Here is a 12,284-nt window from a genome sequence, read left to right as displayed (position 1 = left end):
CAGGTGGGTGAAAGAATGTGAATGAATAGTTTGGGGTGTGGGTGCAAATTCTGTCATCCTCTGGGGCAAGGCAGGTGATAAATATTGCTCTGTCACTTTTTTTTTAATTCCAAATTGGAATATGAAAAATTGTTGTAAACATGTTCAGATGGACTGAACAGGTGAGATTTTTGCATATAAGCTGAGATGATGCGCATACGCTAGAAACGGTAACCAAAGAAGGTCAGTGTGATGGGAGAATCACCTTTTCTAATCCTGACCCATGTCATGGAAATAAAGTTTTCTCTCTCCCGACCCTCCTGCATCTTACATATTTTATTGCATAGTGTCAGGAGCAAACACACTCAGATAAATATGGATCCAATGAAGTTGCTGAATCCCATTTTTTGGAAGGGAATCTGGCAGAGAGCTGGAAATGGTGGTTGTAGTGCTGCCAAATTTATTAAAACTGTAACTTTTGAGAACTAAGTAAGTGATTAAAGCTCATGAAGATCCAGCCCAATAGAGTACTAATGAAGCATATAGTACTTCTTCCTTTCCTTCTTTTAATAATATCCTTTTGCCTGATACAGTTACTGAAAGCTTACTTTGTGTTGGCCTAGTTCCTGTTTCAGGTAGTGAGTTTATGAATACAAGAGTCTTTTCTTTTGAGTATTTGACACCTGTCTGGCTCTTTATAGGTTCCTATGATATGAGGTAACAATATAATCTGGGGCTAAAGAACAAGAAATTCCACACGGTGTTTACATTTCATATGTACACATTTTTGCTAATCAATTCTGTAAATGACCAACATTTCCTTTCTTTTTAATTTTTATATTATGACCTTTAGTTCAAAAGACATGGCTACTATAAGCAGAGAGCAGCAATTTACAGAACTTAGCAAGAAGAAGAATATCTGTTAATTTCATGCTTTGTATTTATTTTGTTCTGTAAAATCAACAGAAGGCAAACCTTTACAAAAACACCCTTCTTGGACTAGTAGGCATGCTATTTCTCTGGCCTGCTTGCACTATTGACCATACTGTTCTCTGAGTTCCTAACTGTAGTAATAATTAGGACGAAGGAAAGAATTTAACATTTTAGATCTCTCATGTGCAAAACAAGAGGATAAAATGGTTGAAGCTGATTGTACATTTCTAGTCACGGTATTTGTCATAATTAAAGGTATTTCAGATTGTTATGGGGAAACACCAGGAGGCAGAACAAAAATGTATTAGCATTGTATTGTCATTGTAAAGTCTTTTGTATGTCATAGAAACCTTTCCTTTGACCTCATTATGCACCACTGTAAGGAAGTGCATAGTCAAGTGAGTCAGAGTCCAGTTAGGTGGTCCTGTGACCTTATTCTGTCACTGAATTGTTGCAGTTATGTTCTAATAAACGCTCATTCTGTGAAGTTTAAGTGATAACATATGCAAGCTTTGCCTTGTTAATTGCTGTAGCGTGGAGTAAAGAGATGTTCATTTCTCAGAACGCTTGGATATCGATGTACAAAGATAGGAGCAAGATTTGCATTGTAGGATAAAATAGTGAAATACTTTATGGAAAGCTAAAGCTATACAGTGACCTCTCACTTTTTAAAAATGAAATGGAAATTTAATTTGTGCAGTACATTTAAAGCTGGCACTTAATGTGCAGCAGGGGTTAGGAATTTGTTTTTGGTGAACTTTTTGGGGGAAGAGTTGTACTGGGATTAAAAAGGCAGATGAATGTGTGGTTGTAGAAGGCATTACACAGAGAGATGGTCTACAGAGAGAAGGGAAGGGGACTAAGGACGGAATCTTGTGAAACCCCCACAAAAAGTTTAAGAGGATTTAGGGGATTCCTGTGAAGAACATAGTAGAGTGAGGAGAACCTGAAGAAGGTAGTCTTGGAAGACAAGGGAGAACAAGATTTTAAGAAGAGCATGATCGACTGTCAGAGGTGTCTTTATCCTCCTTGACCCATCAAGATGGAGTACTGATTCAGCCTGTAACAAGCATGATTTCTGTTGAGTGTAAGGGGTACAAGCCAGATGGGAAGGAATCTGGATGGGACAAGAGGAGAAGAACTGCAGACAGCAATTGTAAACAATGTATTTAATGATCTGAGAGATGAACGGGATATAGAGCAGTAATTGCAGAAGCACTTGGGTCTAGGAATGATCTTTTAAGATGAAAGCAAGTTTATATTGAGAGGAACTAGAGGAAAATAGTTAAAGGTTGGAAAGGAAAATAAAGGCGAAAATAAAGGTAAGTGGGAGAAGGGCAGACAAGAAACGTCCTCCCTGGTTACAGGTGCAGAAGAAAATTGTTGGAGAGAACTGCAATACAAGATGATAGTGGTTGGGGGAAAGCTGTTCTATTTTGTGAAATTTCTCTTGAAATAAATAGGTAAGCGAGTGTGCAGAGAGAGAAATGGATGTGGAAGGACATCTGAGGTGTGGCAGTAAAGTGGGTGAGAGATTTAGTGAAGTTGGAGAAGTAAAGTTGTTTAGTTAGGATGATGGCAGTACTGAAAGGAGTACAAATTTATGATTAGCACAAGAAGTGGGTCATGTAGATGAGCAAGGGCTGAGGATTGGCATGGTCGACCATGCAATTGGAGAAAAGGGCAAAAGAATCAAGCATAGAGGAGAGGGAAGAAGAATCAGTAATCATATTGATGGAAGAGAGTTAGGTGAAGATTGAGAGTGAATGAGATGCAATCAGTGATGGTCAACAAAGTTATGGGAAGGTTGAGTACTAGGGCATGAGGCAGTATGTGATGGGTGACATGGAAGGAGACCAGGTGATAGCTGGAGAGAGAACAGACATCTTGGAGTTATCGTGGATAGTTCTCTGAAAACGTCCATGCAGTGTACAGCGGCAGTCAAAAAAGCAAATAGGATGCTAGGAATTATTAAAAAAGGGATAGAAAATAAGACGAAGAATATCTTACTGCCCCTATATAAAACTATAGTATGCCCACATCTTGAATACTGCGTACAGATGTGGTCTCTTCACCTCGAAAAAGATACTTTGGCATTAGAAAAGGTTCAGAAAAGAGCAACTAAAATGATTAGGGATTTGGAACGGGTTCCATATGAGGAAAGGCTAAAGAGACTGGGACTTTTCAATTTAGAAAAGAGGAGGCTGGGGGGGAGAGGGCGATATGATAGAGGTATATAAAATCATGAGTGATGTGGAAAGGGTGAATAAAGAAAAGCTTGTTCCCATAATATAAGAACTGGAGGACACCAAATGAAATGAATGGGTAGCAGGTTTAAAATTAATAAAAGAAAGTTCTTCACACAGCACACAGTCAACCTGTGGAACTTCTTGTCTGAGGAGGCTGTGAAGGCTAGGACTAACAGAGTTTAAAAAAGAGCTAGATAAATTCATGGAGGTTAGGTCCATAAAACCCTATTAGTCAGGGGATAAGGAATGGTGCCCCTGGCCTCTGTTTGTCAAAGGCTGGAGAAGAATGGCCGAAGACAAATTGCTTGATCGTTGTCTTTGGTCCACCCCCTCTGGGGCACCTGGTACTGGCCTCTGTCAGCAGACAGGATACTGGGCTAGATGGACTTTTGGTCTGACCCAGTATGGCCATGCTTATGTTCTTATGTAGATCAGAGAATGAGCAGTACTCGGTGAAAACAAAGTCAGGTAAATAGCTCTTTTGGCAAGTGGGAGGAGTTATTAGCGGAGGTTTTGGGAAAAATTGATTAAATTAAACTGTAATAAGTCACCAGGACCAGATGGTATTCACCTAAGAGTTTTGAGGGAACTCAGATATGAAATTGCACTGTGGTATATAACCTGTCATTACATTAGCTTGTGTACCTGTTGACTGGAGGAAAGCTAATATGCCCATTTTAAAAATAGGCTCTAAAGGTAATCCTGGCACTTACAGGCTAGTTAAGCCTATCTTCAGAACCAGGCAAATTGGTTGAAACTATACCGAGGAACAGAATTAACAGACACCTAAATAAACACGATTTGTTGAGAAAGTGTCAAAATGTTGTTTTGTAAAAGGAAATCCTGTCTCAGCAATCTATTGGAATTCTTTGAGGGGAGTCAACAGACATGGACAAGGATAATTCAGTGAACATAGTGTACTTAGACTTTCAAACAGCATTTGATAAGCCCCTGCCCATAGGCTTTTAAGCAAAGTAAATAGTCATGGTATATGATAGAAGGTTCTCTCATGTATCAATAACTGGTTAAAAGATAGGACACAAAGGGTAGGAATAACTGGAATAATAGGAATGCATTTTTCACAATGCAGAGAAGTAAATATTGTTGTCTCCTATTGGTCAGTATTGGGACCAGTACTATTCGGAATATTCATAAATGATCTGGAAATAGGTGTGAACAGTGAAATGACAAAATTTGCAGACAATACAAAATTACTCAAGATAGTGAAGTTCATGGCATACTTAAAAACGTTACAAAAGGATCTCACAAAACTGGGTAACTGGGCAACAAAATGGCAGATGATATTGTGGTAATCTTCAAAGATGCCTTCTATAATGAGATAACTGGCTCTGTAGTTATGGGAAAGCGGTGAACAATGACATACCTTGACTTCAGCAAAGCATTTGATACAGTCTCCCACAGTGTTCTTGCCAGCACGTTAAAGAAATATGTATTGGATTGATGGATTATACGGTGTATAGAAAGCTGGCTAGATCATCAGGCTCAACAGGTAGAGCTCAACAGTGCCATGTCAAGTTGGCAGTTGGTATCAAATGACGTGCTCAGGGGTCTGTCCTGGGGCCGGTTTTGTTCAATATCTTCATTAATGATCTAAATGAAGGGATGGACTGCATCCCCAGTAAGTTCTTGGATGACACTAAACTGGAGGGAGAGGTGGATATCGTGGATGGTAGGGATAGGATCTGGAGTGATCTAGATAAATTGGAGGATTGGGCCAAAAGAAGTCTGCTGAGGTTCAACAAGGACAAGTGCAGAGTCCTGCACTTAGAACAGCAGAATTCCAAGCACTGTTACAGGCTGGGAAACAACTGCAGAAAAGGACCTGGGGATTACAATGGATGCGAAGCTGGATGTCAGTCCAAAGTGTGCCCTGGTTGGCAAGAAGGCTAATGACACATTGGGCTGCATTAATAGGAGCATTACCAGCAGATTGAAGGAAGTGATTATTCCCCTCTATTCAGCATGGGTGAGACCACATCTGGAGTTTTGAGTTTAGTTTTGGGCCCATCAATACAGAAAGAATTTGGACAAATGGAGAAAGTACAGTGGAGGGCAATGAAAATCATTAGTGGGCTAAGGCCCATGACTTATTAGGAGAGCTTGATGGAGCTGGGCTTATTTAGTCTTCAGAAGAGAAGAATGAGGAGGAATTTGATCACAGTCTTCAACTATCTGACGGGGTATTCCAAGGTACCAGGCTGTTCTCGGTGGTGGCACATGCAGAACAAGAAGCAATGGGCTCAAGTTGCAGTGGGGGAGGTCTAGATTGGACATTAAGAAAAACTATTTTATAGGAGCAGGTGAAGCACTCGAACAGGTTATTTATAGAGGTGGTGGAATCTCCATCCTTAGAGACTTTTAAGGCCATACTTGACTGAGCCCTAACTGGGACAATCTAGTTGGGATTGGTCCTGCTTTGAGCAGGGGATTGGACTAAATAACCTCCTGAGTTCTCTTCCAACTCTAATCTTTTATATTTCTATGATAAAGGTACTGTAATGCATATTTTAAAACATGGTTCTTAATTATACTTACAAAATGATGCGGGCCTAAAATAGCTGTTGCCACTCAAAGATTTCTTTGAGTCATTGTGGATGGTTCTCTAAAAAGAGCTGTTCAATGAGCAGCAGCAGTCCAAAAAAGCTAACAATGTTAGGAATCAGTATAAAAGAGATACCTAATAAGTTAGAAAATATCACAGTGCTCTGTATAAATCCATTGTACGCCCACATCTTCAGATCTGATTGCTCCATCTCAAAAAAGATATATTGGAATTGAAAAAGGTACAGAGAAGGGCAATTAAAATGATCAGGGATGTGGAACAACTTCCATAAGAGGGAAGATTTAAAAGACTGGCACTTATCCCCCCCCTTAATCATCTCTTTTCCAGGGTGAAATGATAGAGGTCAGTAAAATCTCGGCTGGTGTAGAGAACGCAAATAAGCAAGTGTTATTTACTCCTTCACATAATATAAGTACTAGGAGTCACCCAATGAAATTAAGAGGCAGCATGTTTAAAACAAACACAAGGAAGTACTTCTTTACACAATGCATGGTCAACCTGTCAAACTGTTTGCCAGAGGATGTTATGAATGGCAAAACTATAACAAGGTTAAAAAAAGAACTAAATAAATTCACAGAGGATAGATCCATCAATGGCTTTTAGCCATCATGGTCAGGGATGCAACTTCTTGAATGTCCCTAGCTTCCGTTCAGTAGAAGCTGGGTGTGGACAGTGGGATGGTTCACTTGCTGATTGTCTATTCTGTGCATTCCATCTGGCATCCTTGGCATTGGTGACTGTGTGAAGACAGGATACAGGACTAGATGGATCATTGGTCTGATCCTCTATGGCTGTTCTTATGGGAGAGTTGAACCAGGGCTGTAGGTGTGTTTAAAATTCAGTTCCTATAATGCTTATAATGTTTAAGGGGTTTTTTGTGGACCATATGTTTCAAAACCAAGCCTATGCTCTAGTTAGCAGAATCTAACTTCACAAGATATTTGTCTTCCTAAAATGATTTTCAGTTACAAATGAACAACAAAAAGTTTTCCCCAAAATAAAACATTCTAAATTTCATAGCCCTATAATACCCCCTCCATCCCTAAAATCCAAACAAACTTTCTTTGGTTTCAATTGTGAGGGGGGAAAAAAAGATGAGGAGAAAATGGGAAGGTGAGGGCTTTTTTGTGATAAACGTGGTGTGTATTAAATCTTTAACTTTTACTACTTCACCTTTAATACAGTATACTCTTCACTAAAAGGGAGTTGGACTAAGATGAAAATGGTCAACACAGTTGTGGAATTCTGCTATTGTATACCATTATCTTCTTTCCTCAAGGTCTTCTTATGGTGCAATCTCCAGTCCTATTGCTAGGTAGGCAGCAGGGTTGCCAACCCACAGAAATTTCATTTACGTGCAAAATGGGAAAAATTTACAGACACACACACATTTTTTTACAGATGCTAACTCAGTAGGATAATGTAGATGATAACATCACATGGATCACGTGATTCACGTTACGCCACCTTAACCATTGAGCTAAATAAACAACTAAAACATCCAATTTCTGCTGCTCTGCAGTAAAATGGCTGAAGCGGCACAGAAGAAATTTAATTGCTATAGAATAATTGCTGGTTTTTGAAATTTTATTGCACTTTTACGAAATTTACGGACACTTACATTTTTTTACAGACTTTACGGACATGTCCAATTTTGGCTAATTTTTTACGGACTGTCCATAAATGTACTGACGGTTGGCAACCCTGGTAGACAGTAAATCCCCAAATCATTTTATTTTATTTTTTTCTTAAAATGTCAGTATTCTATATAGCTTCTGGTCTTTCAGCTAGAAAGTCAGTACTCCTTTTGTTCCAAAAGAAGTAAAAGTATAATAGTGGAAGCCTTTATTCAACTTTAGCTATAAAAGACAATAATATCTCTTTCTGATAGTGTAACCTATTATGTAATGTAACCTTATTATGCTTATGGTCTGTTTCATTGTGCCTTACTAGAAATAGTAGTTCCTATAAACCCTGCCATCAGTCATTTAAAAAAAAAATTATTGCCTCCCCTCAAAACACTACATGCAGGCATGGGCATGTGCGCGCACGCACTCCTTCCCTCCTTCCCCCCACACAAAATACAATTCATACAAAGAGAATTCACATTGGGGTTGTCTTTCTCCTTTCACAAACACCATGCAAGAATTTTCCTAGGCAAACTTTCAGAGTTGCAGTTTAGTTCTTAATGATTATTGTTCTTTAGTCATTAAGTAAAAAAATTTAGTCATTTATGGGTCATATTGATTGTGATAACAATTGAATTCTTTAAGTATTTATGTGGATTGAAGCTTGGAAGGAGAAAAATGAGGGATGCAAAAACATAATCCATGCACAGAAAAAAAGGAAGTCAGTGGTGAGTAAGGAAAGTGAATGTGAAGATATAAGGCTCTCAAAGTAATCTTGCAGGGGCTTTGATGGTGTGATGGCATCCAACAGAGTTCCTCAGGACTTGGATCTAGCAAGTCTGCTGCCTCTTGAGAAGAGTATTTTTCACATTATGGTCTTGTTTGTGGTAACACTTTTTTTGCCTCTTAGTGGATGCCGCTTCACTGATGCATTCAGGACACGTTTTTGTTCTTACTACTGTGACCTGAAACTAGGGATGTAAAATCCTGTTTAATTGGTTAACCGGTTTAAATGTGATCTTTAATTGGTTAACTGATTAAAGGGAGGAGCAGCCGGGGAGGGCTGCTCTAGCCAGGAACAGCCCTGCCCCTACCTGCAATATGTCCAAACAGTCCATGGTGGGCCCCGCAGCGCTGGAGCAGCCCCCTGACCATGATGGCTGGGGAATGGCTTCAGCCCCCACTGGTTAACTGGAACAGATAAGCATCACCCATTAAGGTTAACTTTTCATATCCCTCCATGAAACCCTAGGATTTGAGAGAGTAAAAATGTTATGCTCTCCCTGTCCTAGCATTTAAGCAGCTGTTAGCACCAATTCAGCTGTCAGTAATAAAGAATTTGAAAAAACAAACACTGGTGTAGACTTTATTTGGGCTTGATTAGATTTGCACTAAATTCAGTAGTTACTGGATCAGGCCCCTCTGAAGTAGATAAATTCTATTTCTTCTCTGAGCTAGGGAGAGGTTGCGCATTGGTTCAGTAAAATCATTAGTGAAGACATGCTCTTTTTAATGTCTGGTATAATCACCTTACTTAGATTGCTAATACACACACAATTAACAGACTTTAGTCTTCTTCAGTAAGAAGTCTATCTTGGTGTAGTCTTACTTCATGCTGCTGCTCATGCTTCCAAGGATAACATCCATCAGAATAGGATTACAGTACATGTATGGTACATCATGTGAAATTATTTTCTGTTCTCTGAATTTTCTGGGTTGTCATTGGGGAGGGAGAATGATTTTATTATTTAAAACAGAGGACTGGTACTTTGGAATCAATCTAAACTTGAGTTTACATATCAGGATATCCCTGGAAAGTCATCCAAGAACTTGAGGTTATTTTTCCATGTCACTTGGAAACTTTTCTTCCTTTCCTCCTTCTAGCCCTCTACAGAAATCCTGAGCTTCTAATTATGAACAATAGGATAGGTCCAGAATTTTTCAAGAAAAGTCCTGTTGCATTAATTATATTACTCTATTTTGTTTATAGGTTAACAAAGCCTTTGTCATTTGCGGATTGTGTTGGGGATGAACTACCATGGGGATGGGAGGCTGCATATGACCCTCAGATTGGTGTCTACTATATCGATCACATCAACAGTAAGTGACTTGTTTGTTTTTATTGATTATATAGGCAGGCTTTCTTCTCCTCAGGAGGTATAGGGATGGGGAAGGATTTATGAGACATGTAAATAATAGAAAGTCTGTCAGTGCCTTGCTCAAAAAAAAACAGGTCCCTTCCCCCAAAAATGCAAACATGCTTTTCTATGAATATGTTGTTTTTTTGGGGGGTTTTTTGAGAGAGAGAGAATGTAAAACTGGCTCAAAGCTATTCAAATGGCTCAGTCTTTTAGGAACTGCTGTGGAAGAAGTTTACTGCTCCGTAGTGTACAGTAAGTAAAAAAAGCTTAGTATCCTTAAATAAGCATCTGCTATAGGACTCAAATAATTGCCAGTCAGAGGCATAATGTAGGACATTTTTGGGTCTTTTGAATATTCAGTAATTCAGAGTAACAGGAAGCAATCATAAAACATAGATTTCAATCTAGTGGCAGGCAGATAGAACCACTGAAGATGAGCTGGCATTGAGTAGGAATGTTTACTTGACTTAATTTCTGAATGAGGGCTGGCAAACAGTTCTAAGAACAGCATTCTTTTAGTGTGACTTCACTGGCCGCGGTAGGCTTAACCACATGTTGGTACAGGTTGAACCTCTCTAAATCATGAATCTGTGGTCTGGCAACGACCACAGATGTTCCAGGACCAGAGAGTCCTAGTGAAAGGCTGGGAGCCCTGCAGTGGAGCTGGAGCCTAGTAGTGGGGCTGGCAGCTTGGCATTTGGGCTGCCACTTGGTGGCGAATCCAGGAGATCAGCAGCTGTTGCTCAGCAGTAGAAGTGGTGGGGCTGGAGACCAGTGGTGGGGCTACCACCTGGCAGCACACCTGCATGCAGAGGGGCCGGCAGCAGGGGGAGAGCCACTTGGGTGTGCAGTAGCGGGGGGCCAGAAATGACCTCCCCTGGTCTGGCAAAATCCCTCATTTGGAACTGGTCAGGATACAGGTTGGACCTCCCCTGGTCCGGCACCCTCAGGACCTGAGCAGTCCCAAATCAGGTTGTTTGCTGAACCAGGGGAGGTCCACTCCCAGTCCTGGCTGCTGGGATCCATTTGCTGCCACACCAACCTTGCTGCTATGCTCCCCACCATACCGGCCTCGGTTGAAGTCCCAGGTATTGGCCTGGGAGCGGCTTCTGGGTGCTGGACCTGCTGCCACCAGCTGGGGCTTCGCTCCTGACCTTGGCTGGACTTCCTGCTTGCATCTGGGCTCTCTGGTTGGATCACGGATGTTGCCAGACCAGAGAGTGCTGGATTTCAGAGGTTCAACCTGTAGTTACCTTTACCTCTTCCATTTTCAGAGTTGCATTATGTTCTGTATTGGACTCTGAGGGCTCGTCTACACTGGCCCCTTTTCCGGAAGGGGCATGTTAATTTCAGCCATCGTAGTAGGGAAATGCGCGGGGGATTTAAATATCCCCCGCGGCATTTAAATAAAAATGTCCGCCGCTTTTTTCCGGCTTTTAGAAAAGCCGGAAAAGAGCGTCTACACTGGCCCCGATCCTCCGGAAAAAGCGCCCTTTTCCGGAGGCTCTTATTCCTACTTATTCCTACTTTGAAGTAGGAATAAGAGCCTCCGGAAAAGGGCGCTTTTTCCGGAGGATCAGGGCCAGTGTAGACGCTCTTTTCCGGCTTTTCTAAAAGCCGGAAAAAAGCAGCGGACATTTTTATTTAAATGCCGCGGGGGATATTTAAATCCCCCGCGCATTTCCCTACTACGATGGCTGAAATTAACATGCCCCTTCCGGAAAAGGGGCCAGTGTAGACGTAGCCTGAAAGTTTAGGGCTCTAACGTATGTTAAATTTGTATAGGTAAATATTTTCCCATAAGTATTTTTGTCTTCTATTCTTTTCCATTACTAGTTATTAAATACTGAATGAAGTCTTTAGCTGTTTTCCCTAAAAGTGTCTGTAGCATCAAAAATGTGTGTATTGTGCCACTTAAAATGTCTTGTGTGTAAGACTACACTCAGGAGATGATCGATGCTGCTGCAGTTGATCTTCCAGGGTTCGAATTAGTGGATCTCATAAAGACCCACTAATTTGAACTGACAGGGTGTTCCCATCGGTGCCAGTAGTCCTGCTCCTCATGAGGAGTAAGGGAAGTCGACAGGAGTGTGTGCTCCCGTCAACCTCCCGCTGCGTGGACAGCGCTAAAATGCGATACTTAGCTACGTAGATACTTCGCTATGTAGTTAACATAGCTGGAGTTGCATATCTTAAGTTGACTTTTTCCTCTTTAGTTTAGACCAGGCCTAACTGAATAAAAGCGAGCATTTGTCTTATTTTGGTTTACATATTTCTAAATTAATAAAATTTAAGAAGAGTAGGGTACTATTTATACTAAATATGCTCTTTAGAAACATGGAAGGGAAAAAATAGGCTTCTAAATCTATAGAGCAATGCTGTGGTCTATGCTATAAGACTTTTGGCTTTGATTGTTTGTGTAGTTTAAAAAATCAGAATACAGAATTGTTAATGATTTAAAAAACAACAGTGCAACTGAATCTGAAATATGCTGAGTGAATGCAAAATGTTCTTACTACAAATCAAATTATACAGCCCAGCATACTGACTTGTGATGCCTATCAGTGATTTCAGTTTGAATGCTGACGTGTTTACAAGCTTGGATTTTAGAAAATTAGAGATTTTGAGTGCTTTGGGTTTCTGGGGGCCCAATTTTCAAAAAGTTTGAATACAACCTCTCTGAAAATCATGCCCCTTTCAGGTGTTCAAGTTAGACACCAACTAACAATTGAAGCTTTCAGAATTACTAGTCACTTTTTAAAAATCTTGA

The 12,284-nt window shown here is 40.4% G+C and overlaps 1 protein-coding gene across 1 annotated transcript in view; it reads left to right on the top strand.

Moving 5' to 3' along the window:
• Positions 1 to 12,284, top strand: part of WWC2 (WW and C2 domain containing 2) — a 187,006-nt gene that overhangs the window by 53,762 nt on the left and 120,960 nt on the right. The window contains exon 2 of the mRNA XM_006130157.3: positions 9,364 to 9,473. Within this exon, the coding sequence (XP_006130219.3) occupies positions 9,364 to 9,473 (110 nt within the window). The remainder of the gene's footprint in view (positions 1 to 9,363; positions 9,474 to 12,284) is intronic.

The sequence above is a fragment of the Pelodiscus sinensis genome, chromosome 4 (assembly GCF_052426305.1).
Source record: "Pelodiscus sinensis isolate ZL-2025 chromosome 4, ASM5242630v1, whole genome shotgun sequence".
Classification (NCBI taxonomy): domain Eukaryota; kingdom Metazoa; phylum Chordata; order Testudines; family Trionychidae; genus Pelodiscus; species Pelodiscus sinensis.
This window is presented reverse-complemented; position numbering and strand designations above follow the sequence as displayed.